The sequence below is a fragment of the Physeter macrocephalus genome, chromosome 7 (genome assembly GCF_002837175.3).
Source record: "Physeter macrocephalus isolate SW-GA chromosome 7, ASM283717v5, whole genome shotgun sequence".
Lineage (NCBI taxonomy): Eukaryota > Metazoa > Chordata > Mammalia > Artiodactyla > Physeteridae > Physeter > Physeter macrocephalus.
In genome coordinates, this window is record NC_041220.1 from 143,677,166 (window position 1) to 143,697,121 (window position 19,956).

At 44.1% G+C, this 19,956-nt stretch overlaps 1 protein-coding gene across 9 annotated transcripts in view; it reads right to left on the reverse strand.

Moving 5' to 3' along the window:
- HTT (huntingtin) overlaps nucleotides 1–19,956 on the reverse strand; it is a 144,400-nt gene that overhangs the window by 110,873 nt on the left and 13,571 nt on the right. For all 9 annotated transcript variants that reach the window (XM_024119229.3, XM_055086250.1, XM_024119226.3 and 6 more), the window contains 5 exons: nucleotides 18,385–18,468; nucleotides 10,120–10,240; nucleotides 6,499–6,558; nucleotides 6,040–6,119; nucleotides 4,236–4,374 (listed from right to left, as the gene is read on the reverse strand). In XM_024119229.3, coding sequence (XP_023974997.1) covers nucleotides 4,236–4,374; nucleotides 6,040–6,119; nucleotides 6,499–6,558; nucleotides 10,120–10,240; nucleotides 18,385–18,468 — 484 coding nt within the window. The remainder of the gene's footprint in view (nucleotides 1–4,235; nucleotides 4,375–6,039; nucleotides 6,120–6,498; nucleotides 6,559–10,119; nucleotides 10,241–18,384; nucleotides 18,469–19,956) is intronic.

Below are 19,956 nucleotides of genomic sequence, written 5' to 3' on the forward strand. Positions count from 1 at the left end.
AATTCTAGGGGTGCTGTAGTGCTAACGATGACCGTTTAAGTCTTCACAAAAATATACAAAGAATGAAAGGGGGGGGCCATCCAGCTGCAGGAGTTTGGTGACTATGTTACTTAAGAACGTCTATTTCCCATCATTCTAAGCTATGCTCTGAGCAATGATTTGGCCCAGTTACGGTTGGGCATGCACGGAGCCTCGCTGAGCAAGTCAGGGACACCACCGGGGCCCTACCGGGGGAAGTCTAACCATCGGCAAAAGAGCAGCCAATTAACAGACTGGCATCTGACTTAAACAAGCTTCTCCCCAACTGCGTGTTGGCATAAACTGGTTCTCAGAGGCTCATCAACGCTCAGTGAATTCACAGATTAGACCTCTGGAACCAGAGAGGTGGAGGACCAGAGCCCTGGCCACAGGACACCCCTAGTAGATTGTGGCCTCCAGTTTCTCCCCAGAGACAATGCCCGGAGAAACCACTCAACTTACCTCTGACAAACTTTTCTAGCTTCAAGGAAAGATACATTTTAAAGAACACACAACACACACACACACACACACACACACACACACACACATCACTGAAACGGTAAATAAAGAATCATCCTATATTAGTTCAAACTTCTAAGCAGAATGAAAGCTAAACGTTACTATGAAGAGTCAGCCCATGGTGAACTTAAAGTTTGGAATAACAGTAAAATGGAATGAGAGCTCGAGGGGGCTTTCTTGGGTCTAAGTCCCACAATCCCGAGAATGCCCTGTAGAAGGCTGCTGGCCGGAGGTTACCTAGACCATCCTTAAAAGCTCTTCTCGTAAGAGGACGAAGTGCGCCAGACTACAGGGCAGGTAGCTCCACTTTCTAAACATAGGCAGGACATATATTTAAGAGTACTTCATCCCACTTCAGAGTCAAGAGTACTTTAGGGAGTGGAAATGGAAACTAAATCAAACTGTGACTCCAGAACACACTCAACAGATGGCTAAACTTAAAATGACCAGAATTCCAATCCTGTGAGGACAGGGAGCTGCTGGAATTCGCACACACCACTGATGAGGTGTAAGCTTGTGCGGCCACTGAGAAAAGCTGTTTGGAGGCACCTACCGAAGGTGACATACACACACCCCACCATCTCCGCTTCTAGCTATCACAACCTGTGCTCCACGAGACACGTACAAGGACAGGCACAGCAGCAACGCTCGCGACAGTCAATACTACAGATGACCCAAGGTCCAGCTGCCGTAAACTGATGAGCTGAAGCACAGTCATCCAAGGGAACGCTACACAGCTCCGAAAAACCGCAGGACCTAGTGACACACGCAGCGACATGGGAGAACCTCACGGGCTTAGTGCTGAGCAAAAGAAACCAGACGAAAAGAATACACGCTGTACGGTCCTACATATTTACAGTTTAAAAACAGACCCTCTGGCATCAGAAGCCAGGTCAGTGATCAGCCCTGTGGAGGAAGGAGGGAGTAGTGACAGGGAGAGGGTGCGGAGGCTGCGGGGTGCCAGTAATACTCCATGTGTCCAGACCCAGGCAGTGGCCGCAAGGGCAGATTCGCTTTGTGGCCCACTCATCAAGGAGTACATGTATGATTTACATGCTTCTTGTATGTACATTACACACCAGTCAAATAAAAGGCTCGGGAGTCTCAATATTTAACAGGCAACCCTGAGAATAACACGGCAGGGCCCCCGTTAGGAAACTTCTGATCAAACAGGCTGTACTGGACGCGTGAACCTCTACTTCCCAGACACCCCACCAGAATCATGTGTACAAGGTTTAAAAAGCATGAACTTACAAGGACAAAAAGAACAGAACAGGGACAAGGGCAGACTAGAGGCATTAGCAAATTTTGGAAGCTAGAAAGTCAACGAGTGGTAACTGACTGATTTGCAGCCCTCGGGCAGAAGTTCCCACGCAAGGCTTTCGGGGAGCCGGGGAGAAGGACTGAAAGCCACCAACCAAAGGCACGCTCACTCAAGCCACAGAAATCCAAGAAGAACTCAGGCTTAGGAGTACCAGAGACATCTGAAAGTGGCGTGGATGTGGGGACCAAACAGCTGCTCATCTAACAGCTCCTTGGGGAAACTGCCAAGCCCCTCTCCCACCCAGGCAGCCCAGGATGTGGTCTTCACTTCCCCATCTCCAGCAGAGACAGGGAATCTCCAGAGATGCTGCCACAGCTGAGGACAGACACAGGCACAGGCAGAAAACAGAAAGTAAGAAGAAGTCTGCATTGTGACCAGTGAGACTGTTAGCACCCTTCCATCCACGGGTCCCAGGACAAATGCAGCTGGGCCGATGCCTCCAAGCAGGAGAATGAGGGATTTTCTTTAGAGATACTGACCGGCCCAAGAGGAAAAAGACTTACTGACACTGACATTTAAAGACCCACAGTGGAAGAGCAGGTTCCCCACCCATTACCTGAGGAAGTCCATCAGGGGACAAAGCTTGCCACACACTTGCTTCCAATAAGCTTTTTAGGGGCTCGCTCAAATCTATGCGGACAACTGCTGACATAAACGAGAAAGACAGGAAATAGAACAGAGGAAGTCGGAAGAAACACACAACATGGAGGTCAAAGGAAGTTGTCAAGAAACTATAATCAGTATCCTCAGAAAGATAAGAGAGTATATTCGTGAAACAAGAAGAGGGTGCCAGAAAACATGAACATTCTGAACATGAGAAAGCTCTTAGAAATTAATAACACAGCAGGAACAAAAATTCCAGAGAAGAGTTTGAGGTGGACATCTCCTAGAAAAGTACAGAAAAAAGAAATGGAAAATAGAAACAAAAGATAACACAAATGTGCATCAGTCCAGGAGGGCCAACAGCTAACGAACAAATTTCAGAAAGACAGCACGGAGAAAATAAAGGAGGGAAATTGTCAGAGAAATAGAAGGACATTTCCCAGAACTGAAGGCCAGAAGGTTCCCAATTAAAAGGTCTATCAAGCACCCAGCACTCCGCCCTACACAAAACAGTAAAAACCTTCTAGAGAAGGACACATTCAGAGGCTAAGAGATCAGGTCATTCGACCTCTCGGATGCCCCGCTGGAGACTACGAGACAAAGGGGCAAAGCCTGTACATTCCTAAGGGAAGACGATTTCCACCCCAGAACTCTACGCCCAGCCAAGTGTGAGGGAGGAATCGAGGCATTTTCACTAATGCAGAATCTCAAACGATTTACTTGCCAGTCACCCTTTCTCAGGAAGCCCCCACTCCAGGAGTAAGCCTAGAGAGACAAAGACATGCAGCCAGGAATCAGGCATCGGACAGGGGAGCCAAGACGTGACTGTGCGACAGACCTAAGGGGCGCCCTGACCAGGCTGGAGCAGCAGCTGCAGAGCCCAGGACGACTCCAGTGGAGGAAACGGGTCCAGGAAACTGCCCATCACGTGCACAACTGCACTGAGACACGCAGCGCAGGTGGGAGGTGTGAGAAGACGGAAATTGCCAAAGAACAATAAGCAGATGAAAAAGAGGCAATTACTGACTCCGGAAATACCAAAAAGTTATACAAAGAAACATAACCACGGCACAGAACATAACTAGCTATGACTATTTACTTAGGCATAATAATGTACACACTGAACACTGATATAACTGTAGTAAAAAGAGGGAAGAAGGGTTAGAGCTGAATTCATCTTTTCCATTGTAAAAAATAAAAAAATCCAAAACCAGCAGTATAAGCAAGTTATTTAGAAATGTGGAGGGAAATACCAAGAAAAACACTAACACAGGACTGACCCACTAAAACGAGGAAGTCAAGAATCTGTAATCCTCAGACCATGTGACAGGGTCATGATTTCTGGACATTATAGACAAAACACTGAAGAGGGTTTGAAGGTTGCTGGTTGGGGCAGAAACAAACAGGAAGTTAAGTGGTCCCTGACGGCCACAGGGCACTCATACGCACAAGGCATCATCGGTGAGCTTTCTCCTGCCTGCAGTCCAGGGACAGTAGCCTTTCTTCAGCCAGGCTAAGCAGTCAGCCTTATACCCCAAGACCAGTCTGCTCTGGCAAAATGCCTTTTGATTTTGCATCTGTAAACCATTCCTCTTTTCACCCCACAATAAGAAAGCAGAAGTGGAAAGAAACTCTCAGTGTGCCTCCAAAGAGCTCAAAAGATTTTCATCTAAATTATGAAGCACGGCCTAACTCGAGAAGTACTCTCAAATGCCTGCCTGTGCAAAAGCCCAACTCCCACGCCTGTGACTTGAGGCAGCAGTCATACCTTAATTTCATTGTCGTTTGCAAAGTTGCCGAAAGAAGCCATAACCTTAGGGACGGCCGCAGCCAAGGTCTCCTGGACAGACTCCTCGGGCCTCTTGCTTGTGCGCGTCAGGCAAGGCAAAAGGTTTACCAAGTAAGGCCTGCACGTGTGAGAGGGACACTAATTACTCTTCCAGGGCCTACCTTAATGAGAAACACAAGCGATTAGTTCAGTGTCTGTTAGGGAAAAACCAGTTTTTACATGCAAGAGTCCTTCCTGGAAGGTAAACAAACCTCTGCTAGAAGACTAAAGGCAGGTGAAGCCCAAATGCTGGGAGGCTCTCATCCTCTGTTTCTCCTCTAGTCACACACGACTCTCAAAAGCTTGTTTTAAAAATTCTTGGCAGTAAATTATAATAGTTATTAAAATAATCAGATTTTAAATTAGAAAATAAAAGATAATGTAAGAAAACACCATTTAAAAAACAAATTAAGAAATAAGAATAAATCGTTCTTGAAAAGGGAGCATTACAAAATTTTTTCTAAGCATTGAAACTGAATAAGGCCTTAGAGAGAAGCCTGGCCCTCTACAGAGAAGTAGCAGACCATGCAGGACTGGAGAGGAGCAGTCACAGGACAGATAAGCCGAAGCCACGGGACAAGCACTTGGTGGCGACGGCGGCGTCCTCTAGTGGCAGAGACGGGCAGCAAGCAGGTGTACCCCTGGGACTGTACAGGGAGGGAGGCGGGCCCTTCTAAGGAGATGACCCAAGGGAAAACAAACCAGACATCAGAAGGAAGACATGCCCAACTTTTCAAAGAAGTCAGGCCAATGAGTCAACGGAGTGTCTGAGGTGACGGGGGCCACTGGGGGCCAGATCTCCGTGGGCCTTGGTAAGGAGTCTGGGTTTATCTGAACAGCTCTGGGAAATGAGTAAAGAGTTTAAGTAAAGGAACGACAGGACCCAATCATATTTTTTTAAGGTCACTTTGGCTTCTATGTGGAGAACTAGGGATGTGTTGCTTCAGAAATATAACAAAGTTTTCAAAACAAGGATAGCAAAAGAAAAAGTTATATAAAAAGAAATTTCCTTAGTGACTGTATGTCCGCAGTCACGTAAGACTCATTACAGTCAGGCTCAGTGGAAGAGATCACTGTTTCACATTAAAAGAGAGGGTTTCTGCCACTCCACCAGTTCCTCGGGGACAGAGCCAAGGGCTCCATGGATGTCAGCACGTCTTGCCAGTGAAGGAGAGAAGGAAGGAGTTGAAAACTGTGGCCCCTCTTTTGTTTTTCAATCCATTAAGATACAACTGGTTCAATCAGTCAAAACTTTATTCACAGTTTAACACTCATCTTTTTAACCCACATAATAGACAAAGGCATAGTTTTCTATAATCCCTACAGTAAGCAACAATGAGGTGGTACTCAACCTTCAACCACCTGGCAAGTATCTTTTCGGCAAGTACCACGTGCAGACGCCGTTATCAGTGTTGGGCTGCAGCAGGGACCAGACAGGGATGCCCCCACTGTCCTGAGACGTACATCTCCCACAGCTCTCGGGGGAGGGTGGGATAGAAAACGAACAAGCACGCTGATGAAGTGTGCGACAGTATTCCTGAGAGCCGTAAGTTTTACGCAGGAAAAGGATCAGGACAACCTGTACTGCAGCTGGCTGAAGAGGCAGAGGTGGGCAGCTTCAGACAGAGGGGACAGGGAAGACCTTTAGAGAAATGACATTTGGGCCAAGATGGCAAGACTCCACCGGAGCTGGCCCCCCACCCAAAATAATAATAATAGTAGTAACCCAGAGTGTCCACTTTACCTGCATTTCTGAGGCCGAACGAGGTGAGCCAGCTCGGCAAACCTCCACAGGGCAGCGCGCAGGCTCCGAGGAGCGCCGTTCTGAGGGATTTAAGAAGCAGTGTGTTACATTTAAAGAGTCGCAGACACGAGTCACCAAGAGGACTTCAAATAAACAGAAGCATTTTTTTCATTGCTAATTTCTATTTTTAGAGAAAAGGCCATTTAAATGTGTAACTACTTTTGAAATTTTAAGGTCTAATGGGATGCAATTATAAAGATATTTTTTAAAACTACCATTTTAATTCCCATCCCATCTAATAAATAATGAGGAGCAACCTTTTGAAGAAAAGTAAAACAATAAAGTCTACTTTACCAAACAGCATTTATTTCCTTATCAAATAAAAGATAAAATTGCACATACACTGCTCAATACAGTGAATCAGTAGCACTTTTTCAATGATGGAAAACAAAAGCCTACCTTTTTAATTTCCTTATAGAGTTCTAACTGTAACCTCGGAAGATTAGAATCCATCAAAGCCTACAACAAAATACAAGAGATTTGTTCACGGAAGACACATTCTACTAGCAATTCTAAAGAAAGCTAAAAGGCAACTAAAATTTCAATTTTGGGGCAAAGTAGAATAAAATAGCAACTAAACTAAGAATCTATTCTTTAAGAAAGAAGCATATGTATGCAGGAAGTTACCAAACAGACTAGATACAGGTCATTCACTTTAATTTTAAAAATGGAAGGAAAAAATTTAACTTTCATTACAATCAAATACTACACAATATCAAAATTAAACGGTAGATAGTTCAAACTCATCCTAAAGCTCTTATATTCAATTACAGCACATTCTGTTGGACGATCCGACATTAGCAACGCCCTGGAGCATACAGGGCCAGCAGGGCGGTGGGTGGACATCCCAGATCGGAGCCCCTAGCTCTGGCGTGGGAATACTCCTCTGCACGCAGCAGCCCACATCCTTTCCAAAGGTCTGGCCCACCAGCGGTGCACGGGGGCTCCCCGGGGAGCGGCAACGCTCTGAACCTGCTGGAACCATAGGCCCCTCGGAGCCATTTCTTGACCCTTCTGCTCACTTATGGGCCAAACCAAAAAATGGCCACACAGCCAATTTCAACCCAGTAAGAATGGTTGGCGGCAACCACCGCCAGTGACACAAAGTCCGCATTGGAGACAGCTTCTCAAGACAGAAAGGAGAGACTTCTGTGCCCTGCTCTCAGCCATGGGAACCCTCTCTTCCAAAACAGTACTGCCAATGTCTCATTCACAAGAAGGGCAGAAAGACGTAAGCAAGCCTCCATGGAAAAGCCCTCCTCCTTTCCTACGATGTACAGCAAGTGATGTCTATAAACAAGGCCGGTCTCAGTAAAACTCACGGAGGTTCCGCAAGCTTGAGAATCAAAACAGGGTCACTTTCTGGGAGGTTCCAAATAATGTCTCAGAAATTTAAAAATCCTAATTCTGTTTCAGTATGTACTAACATTCCTTAAATGAGCACACCAAAATGGACAAACATGTATTAAAGCACTACTTTGCCAATAAAACCAGAAGGCATATCAAAGTTTTGTTTTACTTTATAAACGTTTTATAAACTAATATCAAACCTATTTTATTACAGGAGGAAAGTAGACCTCAAGCCCCTGGAACAGCACTGAAGGCGCCCTCACAGTCATGGGTGATGGTAAGACGCCATCTGACTCCTCCCTGCTCCTGACCCCACCTTCACACTGAGGCGAACATACACAGCAGCCAAGCCCAGCCCATGACGGCCCTGTGCCTCACAGGCCGCCCTGGCTCAAGGCCCCCATCTCTCCTCCCTGGTTACGCAGCCTCCCGCGGGGATTCTGGGTGCACAGTCTTTCTCCACTCCAAGGTAGGCTACGCGGCATGCCCAGGCTACTCTTCCTAAATAAAGCACTCCTCTGACCAGGTTAAAGATCTTCACGAGCTCTTCCTTTTCTTCATCCTCTACCAAATGAAGTACAAACCCCTTGAATGGACCCTCAACACCTCCCATTCTCTGCTAGCACACACGTTCACCCTCCTAGGTGGGTCTGCAGGGGTTAAGAAGGTCCTGATCTCCTCACTCACCTAACAGCAACCACCTCCAGGAAGGCTTCTCTGCCTTGCCAGACAGAAATCACCTCCACTTCCTGACCGTCACGATGAGTTGCCAGCATGTCTCGGAACTTACACCACGCATTAAGCCAATCCTGTACAGATATGCTTCCCGCTCCCCGAGACTGTAACTTATCTGAAGGCAGGGGCATGCTGTCAGCTGAAGCACATCCCCAGTGCATTTGCTACACAAGTGAAAAGCAGAGCATGCCCCATTTTCTTGGGTCCTCATCCTAGGCATATAATGATACTCTGAAAAACAGAAGGTGCAAGTCCAGGACCCGACTCCTAAGTGACCATCCATGTGTTCCTGTCCACCCCTGACACCCGGGCCTAGGGCCATCCAAGTTCTCCCAAGCCTGTCCTTCCTCTGCCACCGTGAGAGTACATCAGCCAGACCCTGACCCCACTCCCAGCCTGCTGGCCAGCACACCTGAGGAAGCAGACATGAGAGCACAGCCAAAGCCCGGGATGTCCGACTTTAAGCAGGAGGAAGAGGTTCCGAGAGACTGACCTCGTCTTACGCTCAGGGGTGTAACGTGAGAAGTTGGAACCTGTGCACTGGGAGGCCAGAAACAAGGCAGAGGAAATACGCAGGCAGTAGGGAGGTGGCCAGGAAGCGAAGCCAGCACCTAGAGCTCTGGCCAGGCCATGGCCCAAGTCCCCAAACACACACACCAGGCTAGCTGGACAGCAGTTACGGAAGCGGCTCTCTCTCTGCAGCATGTGCCTCCATGTAAAACGACCACCTTCTTTGTTTGGGGTCATATTGTCCTCTCTCCCCTCCTCACCTGCTCTTGTCATGACCAAGGCAACCTGTGGTGACTTCTTTAGGTTTCCTGATTCTAAGGATCAGAGTTCAAGAACTGAAATATTAGAAAAAGCCTAGCCTGGTCCTGCCAGTGGGAATAAAAAAAAAGCAGCAAGGATGTTGAGGCCTAGAGAAAAGCAAGTGTAACTGAAAAAGTCCACCTCCAAATGTGCTGTGGACCCATCACACCTGAGTGGTACCCACACACTGCCGGGCAGAGAACAAGGTCAAATGGCCGTGGCCACTACAGCACTGCGGGGGCGGGTTGGGGGGTGGGGGGGAGGGGGGTGCGTGGAGACGTGAAATGCAGGTGGAGGGAGAAGACCAGGCAACTCCCAATGGAGAAGCCAGAACCCTGTGTCCGCAGGGAAGCCAGCGCCCGAGCACAGACAGCATGGCCCACAGATCCACAGGCCAGAAATCGGGGAGCAGTGGGCTCCGGCGCGCCCCCCGGCCTCTCTGGTTAAGGAAGCAGGAACCTCACTGTGAGAGCAGCCCTTAGCACTCCGAGGCGCGGCAGGGGGCAGGATGACGCTAAGCCGTCACACACGTCACCGCACTCGGTCCCCACGCTCGCGCACGCCACAAAACCCTGTCCGAGTCCCTCCACGGTTAAGGACACCGAGGCTCACGGAATGAAGTACATTTCCCAAAGCTGCTCAGCGAGTGGGCAGCAGAGGCCTCCTTCACTCCAGAACCTCCCTGTGCCCCACCTCCTTAACGCAGGAGTAAAGGGTGACCGTCTTCCCGAGGAAGCTGGACCCGTGACAGAAAAAGGAAGGACAATTTCTTGGCCAATGTAAAGTGTGACCACTCTCCAGAGAAAGCCCTTGGGGAGACTCCAAAGAACAGTTCTGGTTTTCAAGATCCTAATAAGGAGGGAAATATTCAACTAAGCTATGTTAGGTTGGAGTTCTTGGTTCATCTGGCCAGGTAAGTATTACTAGGAAGAGAGCCTTCAAGGAAAATAAAAAGATGTGGCTTTATCTAAATTTTATGGGTGGAACTCAAAACAGTAAGGGAAAAATCAGGAAAAACCGGAAAGACCCAATAAGCAGGGAGATTCCCTGCAGAGAAGGGAACATGGTTTCTTCTCTTAGCTACAGCGATCACAGCTCGTAGGACGCCGTCCACAGGGCTCTTACTTTTATGACTCTGTTGAGGCACTCGTCAGCCACCATCCTGACATCTGACTCTGCATCATCACTGCACAGCAGAAAAAGTTCCATAGCAATGCCCAGAAGTTTCTGAAATTCTGGAGAATTTCTAAGTAAAAAAAGAAGAGAGACTGTCACAGCCAAAAGGAACCTCAGAAGACATGACGACGAAACATAGTGAAGTTTCTGGTATCCTATGTGGATTCTGGAACAGAAAAAGGACATTACATAAAAATTAAGGCTAACAGTATACCAATATTGAGTCATTAATTGTGAAAATTGCACCACAGTAATGTAAGATGCTAATAATTTGGGTAACTGCATGTGGAGTTTATGGGAACATTCTATACTATCTTTGTAATTGTTCTGTAAATCTAAAACTATTCTAAAATTTAACAATTTCTTAAAAATAGAAGTGTACCTGCAAGACAATCTTATTTTGTTTAAGTTTTAGTCAAAAAATCTTAAAAAGACACTGCTTTGTATGTACCTTAACTCAATTTAAAAAAAGAAAAAAAGACACGGCTTCAGATACTTAAATCTCAGATAGCCATCTGCCCTCTGCCAACAAGTTACTTCTACTCTTACAATATTCTCAGAATCTAGAAAATCAATATACCAATATAACTCCTTTACTCCTTTTTCATCTTGCTTTCAATATGTTCCAAACTCAACATGATCATGGTCAGGCTGTGTTTTTGTTGCTCCATCAGTCTCAAGAACTGGAATCTAGGCGATGCTTGTAAATGATTTTTAAAAGTTTAACTGAGAGAGCCTGTCAGGCAGTTGTGATCCAATTGGCTAAACACAGCCAAGAGAGAGAGACCCATGGCCATGTGCACGAAACGGACATCACAGCACAGAGAAGGACGGCCCGGCAGTAATACAGCCCCCGGACAAAGCTGCTATTCTTGAAACATCTCAGTCTAGAGTCCTCTGAAATAAAGGGCCTCCTTCCCACTCTCTCTCTACCTCACAATTCCTACCAAGAGTCAGAAGAGCCAGGAGTCTAAGAGAAAGCAAAGAACCACATTAGCAGTGATCAACAAACAAGTACGAGCAAGAAAAAAAATGTGCCCCTCAGCAATATTTCAGACCTCATCTCTGTGGAATACAGCTGTGAATAAAGAGGAAAGGTCCCTGGGATGCTGACACAGCATCCAGGCGCTGCTCAAAGTGGTACTACGGAAATACAATGTGAGCTACAAGTGCAATTATATACTTCCTAATAGACACAAAAATAAAGAGAAACAGGTAAAATTAATTTTAATAATATATTTCATTTAACCCAATATATCCAAAACATTATTTTAACATGTAATCAATACGAAAAAATTACTGGGATATATAACAATCGTTTTTACAGCACATCCCAATTCAAATACAAAATTTTCATCAAAAGTATTTTATTTGTATACAGACTCCATAAAATTCAGTTGAAAAAGTAGGTTTACTTAAATAAAACCTGGAGATCTAATGCACAGCTTAGTGATTATACTCAACAATACTGTATTTTAAACTTCAAAGTTACTAAAAGACTAGATCTTAACTGTTCTCGACACAAAAAAAGAAATGATAATGATGTGACGTGATAAAGGTGTTAGCTAACACCATGGCCGTCATAGTGCATTATACAAATGTATCAAACCAACACGTGCACCTCAAACTCAGTGTCATATGCCAATTATATCTCAATTTTTAAAGAAGAAAAAAGTAGGTTTATATACCATTTCTAACCATGCTCATTTAAAAGGTCTCCAAAAACTAAATCAAATATTGATTTTTAAATTTTAATTAATAAAATAGATATAGGGCTAATTAGGTTATCTATTTCTTTTTGAGAGAGCTTTAGAAGTTCATCTTTCAAGAAACTGTCCATTTCATCTAAGTTACTGAAGTTCATAATATTCCTTTACTATCCTTTTAATATCGATACAACCTACATTGATAGTTTGGAGGGGCTAGAGGCGCCGACCCGCCACAAAGTCAAAAACCCGAGTATAAATTATCTGTAGGTCGGAAACCACAGATTCAACCAACTGCGCGTTGTGTAGTACTGCAGCATTTTTTGAAAAAAATCTGCATATAAGTGGACCCATGCAGTTCAAAACCATGTAGTTCAAAGGTCAACTGCATTTCCATTTCTGCTCTTGCACCCTTTGTGCTATGGCTGTCATATATTTCACTCCTACGTGTAAACCCCAAAATACATCGCTATTATTTTTGCTGTAAACAATCAATTATATTTTTGAAAGATTAAAAGTAAGAGGGAAAGTCTTATATTTACCCACTATAGTTACCATTTCCATTGCTCTCCAATCCTTTATGTAGATCCAGACTTCTATCTGGTACCACCTTCCTTCTACCTGAAACACTTTCTTTAGTATTTCTTATAGTAGTTGCCTGCTGGACATAGATTATTTCAGCTTTTGCAAGTCTGAAAAAGCCTTTCTTTCACCTTTGTTTTTGAGAAAGAAGTTTCTACAGGGTATAGAATTCTAGGGGTGCTTTCCGTTTCAGTACTTCACAGATGATGTTGCACGGACTTCTGGCACTTTTGTTTTCCAATGAGAAATCCACTGTCACTCTTACCTTGGTTCATTTTAGGTCTTTTTCATGTCTTATCTCTACTTAACATATTCAATCTTTTCTCTAGCTTCTTGAATGAGAAGAACAGTTATAGTTACTGTTTTAATGTTTCTGTGTACAAATTTTACCATCTGTGCAATTTCTGGGTCAGCTTCAATTGATTTTTTCCACTGTCAATCATGTTTTCCTGCTTCTTTGCAATCCTGATAATTTTTGAACAGATGCCAGACCTTGTAACTTTTATCTTGTTGGGTGTTATATACTTTTGAATTCCGATAAATATTCTTGAACTTTGCTCTGGAATGCAATTAAGTTACTTTGAAAGAGTATGATCACCTTGGGTTTTGCTTTTAAGCTTTACTAGGCAGGACTGGAATGACATCTTAGCCTAGGGCTAAGTGAGCCCTGTTGCAAAGGCAAACCCTTCTGAGTAGCCCACCCAACGCCCCAGGAAGGATGGGGTTTTCCACTCTGGCTGGGGGGAACAGGAGCTCTTCCTGCACCTGTCTGAGTTTAGCACCTGTTCCCTCCAATCCCTTCAGGTGGTTCCAGCCCCAGCCCCAGGGCACTGAGGGACCCCTGCAGGTCTCCCGGATCGCTACGTGCAGCTCCCCCCCTCTGGCATTCTCCCCCGTGGGCCCCAGCCACCCTGCCTCCTGAGGCCATCAGCTCTGTCTCCCCATCTCAGCAGCGGCTGGGCTCTGCCTGGGTTTCCCCTCCTCACATCCTGGCTGCGAAACTCCCTCCAAGGCAGTAACCTGGGGAAGTCATAAGGCTCATCGCAGTAGTTTTCCATTTTTCCAGAACTGCCTGATGCCCGGTGCCTTGAAAACCATTGTTACATATATTTTATCCATTATCAATTGCTTTAGGCAGGAAGGTAGATCCTGTCCTTGTCACTTAGCCAGAAGCAAAAATCTTTCATGATTTTTTAAATTTAATTTTTAACATATTACTAATATCTTTTCTGGTCACAAATATAAATATCTATAAATCACCTTTTATAAAGTTATCTAACATTCCTTTCTATAAATGTATCTTAATTTTTCAGTTCTGTGGGTTAAGTCATGAAGATTATTTTTAATTTTTTAATGGGAAGAATAGCACTGCCCATCATTGTACACTTTCCTCAGGATGAACTCCTGAGGTGAAACAGTTAAGTCAAACAGATAGTGTTTGCCAAACTGCCTTTTAAAAACATTGTATCATGGGCTTCCCTGGTGGCGCAGTGGTTGAGAGTCGGCCTGCCGATGCAGGGGACGCGGGTTCGTGCCCCGGTCCGGGAAGATCCCACATGCCGTGGAGCGGCTGGGCCCGTGAGCCATGGCCGCTGAGCCGGCGCGTCGGGAGCCTGTGCTCCGCAACGGGAGAGGCCACAACAGTGAGAGGCCTGCGTACCGCAAAAAACCAAACAAACAAACAAACAAAAAACATTGTATCACCTCTGAAAAAATCCTGAATATTTTTAATGTTTGTCACTTTGACAGGTAACAGTGTTCTTATTTCTGTTTTCGTCTCGTCCCACTGATCACTGATGAATGTGAGCGTGCCTCCACAGGAAGCACAAAGGAAGCGTTAGCCACTGTGCTCACGGGCCCCATCTCATGTCTTCTTTTCCAAAAGGCCTATTCATAGCCTTTGCCTATTTTCCTATTAGGATGATAGTCTTTTTCTTCATGATTTATAATTGCTCTTTATAGAAGTTATTAAACCTTTGATATATATGCTGTCAATACTTTCCCCAAGTTGCATTTATGTAATTTCCAGTTTAAAGTGGATTTTGACATACTGAACTATATTCCAGATAAAACAATTTTTTCCTTTATACTGTTAGCATTCCACAGCCTGAGAGTCAATGTTCTTTTTATAGTAATGATTTCACTTTTTTGTATTTAGGTAATTAATCTGGCATTTATGTTTGTTTGCAATATGAAGAAGAAACATAATACCCCCCTAAATAGTCAAGTGGTTCATCATTTCCATACTAATACAAGATGCTATCTTTATCATAAATACATACACACACAGATACACACATACACTTTCCCATTTTCTATTCTATACCGTCTTTAATGTCTAACAGCTATTTTAATTTCATATACACCAGGTATCACCATATTACTGATGGTTTCAGATTTTCTTTGCAACAGTAATGTATTTATTCTTGCAGATGAACAAGTTCAAAAACATCTCTACTAGAATTTTGATCAACATCATTTTAAATTTATGGATTAATTTAGAGAAAATTTAACTTTATGATAAAGAAATCTTCCCATGGAGAAAGGGAAGTAGTAATCTGTACCTTTCAGGAAAGTCAATAGCCATCCTTATGTAGTTTCTGCACATCTCTTGTCAATTCCTTGAAATTTTATATGTGGTGCTACTATGAATTGGATCTTGAACCATTACATTTTCTAACTGATTTATGCTAATATTTGGGAAATCTATAGATTCCTGTATACTTATTTTTACCCAACCACTTTATCAAGGTACACGTGCTTAGATGAAGGTTCCTAAGTATTCCCAAGAGGATACTTGTAGAAAACAAATCCCCACACTCCACCTGAATAGAAAATATAAGTGTGCTGGGGAAAGAGGGCAGTGAGGTATCTTCGTTACTACATTTTTGACAAATCTTCCGGATGATTTTGATGTTCATGTATATTCAGGAACCAGTAGGACAGACCACCAAATTGAGAGCTTAGGTAGACTAAGAGTCACAATACACATTAAAGACTTCAGAAGCTGCCACTGAATAACCCCACTGGAGAGAAGGTCAGTGTATCACAGAAGCTGTAAGAACGTACCAGAGGTTAATTACACTCAGGAGAGATAACAGGAAATACCAGCCATCAAGAAGATTTCATAAATCATTACATGCATATAAAATATCCACTTCAGCTCTACACTCCAAAATTCCTAAAAAGTATGGAGAGTATCTTAAAACAAACTTGTTCTTTAATCTGACGGGACCAGAAACAACCTCTCTGGGCCCATAAAATATCCTATTCATATGCTCCTGTGTAGAACAAGTAGTATAATGACTATCAGCATTACTCCATAAAAACATAACAGACGTACGAATGTAAAAACTATTATCAGCCACTACTGTGATTTAAGATGGCAAACGGAACCACAAATCAGCCTTAACATATCTCAACATACTTTACTACCAATGTGTGAATCTAAGCCAACATCCCATCAATTCCATTGGGAATTGTCAAGAAACAAACTAAGTATAATGCATGAAGCACTAAGACTGGAAGAGATCTATTTCCTGGGTCCATAAGCTTTCAAAGTGAGGTGTTACTCCCTGAGACCCGGATGCTGGGGGTCAGGTGAGCACAGCAGCGCTACAGCAGCAGCAGGCACCAGGGGCCTGTCGGGTATTTACTGTCATTTCATACAAAAGTAATGACAGTTTGTAGGACAATGTGCATCACGATGGGATGTATTTCTGGCTCTCAGTAGCTAAAGAACACATCTATGTAGCTCTCAACAGTGTTTCATGGGTGTCACTTCATCCCACAAGAACCCTTATAAATCGGGTTTACATTTCATAGATGAGGCAACAGTGGCTCCAAGAAGTTAAACTTATCTAAAACCACCTGGCTTATAAGGAGTGGAAATAGAATTCAAGTTTTTTTTTCCCCCTACTTTTATCTTAGTATTGTTTTCTAAGCTATGCTAACAATAGCATGCTAACTTAGAATTTTTATATGTTTATTTTCAGCACATATTCTCATTTGTCACTTCATTTCTTCCCACAATATTTCTACAAATTAGATAGAAACAAATCATCCACTGTCCTTCACAAACTGAATGAGTTCAACTAAAATGAAATATTCTATGTGAAATCGCTTTGAAAGTATGAAATACAAAAGCAAGGTGCCACTAAAAATAAATGAATCACCAAACTTCTGTCAGTACTAAAATCAAGATTATTATTCTCAGAGCTTTTTCTAACAGATTATAAAGAGCTCTTTCCAACAGGAGAATAACATGAATGATTTATTCCAAAGGAAAGAAAAGCCAAGAGAGAAGCACTTCACACATGCCCATGTGGGTAACAGAATTCTGAAATCATAAGTACATCTGTTGCCTACTCAGCCATTAGAAACAGGCTTAAAATATTTACCATCCACAGCTACTATGAACAACGGTCAGAAAAACCGATAGTCAAAAGTAAAGAGAATGAGGAGAACCAGCACAGAAGCTACACAAGAAGGTGCTGCTAGTTCACCACAGAGGAACAATAGAGCCAGGGAAGCAGACCTCCGGTCAACGCCCACGATCCCACTGGTCCCAGAGCCTTCATGAGCAGGCAGCAGCCATGGAGGGAGCATGTGCATGCCCACAAGGTCGGACAGGGGCAAAGCGCTGAAGAAAAGCAAACAGAAGACCACGATAGTGCATTTATGTCAAACCTAATCTCCCAATTCATCCCACCCCTCACCCGTGTCCACACATCCGTTGTCTACGTCTGTGTCTCTATTCCTGCCCTGCAAGTAGGTTCATCTGTGCCATTTTTCTAGATTCCACATATATGCATTAATATACGATATTTGTTTTTCTCTTTCTGACTTACTTCACTCTGTATGACAGTCTCTAGGTCCATCCACATCTCTACAAATGACCCAATTTCCTTCCTTTTTATGGCTGAGTAATATTCCATCATATATATATATATATATATATATATATATATATATATATATATATATATATATATACATACACACCACATCTTCTTTATCCGTTCATCTGTCGATGGACATTTAGGTTGTTTCCATGTCCTGGCTATCATAGACAGTGCTGCAATGAACATTGGGGTACCATGTGTAAAATAGATAGCTAGTGGGGGGGCTTCCCTGGTGGCGCAGTGGTTAAGAATCCGCCTGCCAGTGCAGGGGACACGGGTTCGATCGCTGGTCCAGAAGATCCCACATGCCACGGAGCAACTAAGCCCGTGCGCCACAACTACTGAGCCCGCATGCCACAACTACTGAAGCCCACGCACCCTAGAGCCCATGCTCTGCAACAAGAGAAGCCACCGCAATGAGAAGCCCGTGCATCGCAACGAAGAGTAGCCCCCGCTCGCCCCAGCTAGAGAAAGCCTGTGCGCAGCAACGAAGACCCAATGCAGCCAAAAATAAATAAATAAATAAATAAATTTATTTTTTTAAAAATAGATAGCTAATGGGAACCTGCTATAAAGCACAGGGAGCTCAGCTCGGTGCTCTGTGGTGACCTAATGGGTGGGGTGGGGGTGGGGAGGGAGGTCTGAGAGGGAGGGGATAGATGTATACATACAGCTGATTCACTTCATTGTACAGCAGAAACTAAGACAACACTGTAAAGCAATTATACTCCAATTAAAAAAAAAAGACCACTATAATTGGACAGGCTCTTGTTCCAAATACTGCAATAAGTAAAATATAAACATGCTCAGTTATCATAATGGTTACAATGATACTATGTAAGATTACGGAAACATCACTCATTACAGTGTCTGGACATCCTCCATATATGTAGCCAGAAGTATGGGGAAGGGGGTCCTGTAAAGGTTTTAAAACAATTGGGGAGACAAAGAATATTCCAGCCCATTAAGAATGAAAACATAAAAATTTTTAATTTTCACTAGGAAGTTCAAAGTGCAGTTACCTGAGAGACTGTGCCACTATGTTTTCACATATTGTCAGACAATGATTCACACGGTCTTTCTTGGTGGCTGAGAGTTCTTTCTTTCTGAAAGGAAAAAAAAAAGAGTAAAGGAAGTTTGCATGTGTTGTGTTATCCGCTCCATCTATTTCTACAAGGCATTCATTCATTCAATAGTGCTTCCTGACTCCTAGAAGTAAACCACCCATTCCTGCTGGGGGCAGGGTGGCTCTGAGGTCGGGGAGGAGGGGATGAGCCTAACCCAGGGTTCCCTACAGGACAGGGCTCCATAGAAAAGCCAAGGGGTGTTACTAACGCACCTGTTTTCTCTACTTTAGAGAGAAGGAGAAACTGCAGTGCAAACCGCGCTCACCCAAGATCACATGGATGGACGGAGTGTGCAATTCAATGAAACACAATGATATCAATATAATACTCTACATACCAAGCTGCTGCCACTTCTCAAAGTCGTATTTACTGACTACGGTCAGCGTACCACACAGACCTCACACTCTGAGGTGTAAAATAACATTCAGACAATGGCTAACTGCTTCTATATCCCCAAACGGCTAGAAGCAAGCCCCCTGCCCAGAGACTTTCTCAAAAGCCTCCTAGTAAGACTTCTCAGCCCCAAAAAAGGAGATAAACAGCCTGGTCAAGAAGATCAGATAAAAGGTGCTTGCTTCCCACCCAAACCTATGACTTGAGATGTCTCTGAGGTAGGCACCACAGAAATAAGGTAGAGAGGGTCAATCCAAAGAGGAAGCCAAAAAATAAATCAGGTTTGATAACTACATCCAAAAAGAATCTGAGTGTTAGCAGGTTACCAGTACATTGTACTAACTAGAAACACCTAAACCGGAAGACTACTAAGTTTTGGAGGGAATTCTAGTGCCAAAGAAATTTAAAAACTAACCAGCAAACACCTCTATTTAATCCCTAATACAACCTCAGTTTCCAACAAGTACACCTGAAGGAACAGGCTCTTACAATTATGCAAATCCACGAAAGACACACCCTCCAAAAGGCACTACAGATGTGGCCAGGGAAGAAAATGGACAAGGAAGAGCCTCCAAAGGGGAAAGTCAGGGTCCAAAAAGAAGGACAGACAGAGCCTGAATGAGAAGACAAGCCCAAGGCATGCGGAGAGGGGCTTCCCGATGACTGGTCAGCAAGAGTCTGTCACCACATGGACTGGTGACTGTGTATCTCCCACTGGTCTCTTTCCTAAAAGAGACTCTTACTGATAAGCTATGTTGCAGACTGCTAGTCATCCAGCAAAATGCCATGCTGCCCTTCTCAGACACACGCCTCGTGGTTAGAAGCTCCACATCCTAGCTTCCCTGCAGCCGGGGACAGACACGTGACTTAGCTCTCACAGATGAAGCGGGAACAGAAGTAGTAGGTGGAGCTTCTGCCTCGCTGGCTCGCCCTGAGCATGCCCCTTGGACTTCCCTCCGGCTGGAACGAGCATTCCGAACACCCAGGTTTTTGTTGGTTTTTTTTTTTTTTTTTTTTTTTTTTGCGGTACGCGGGCCTCTCACCGTTGCGGCCCCCCCCCGTTGCGGAGCGCAG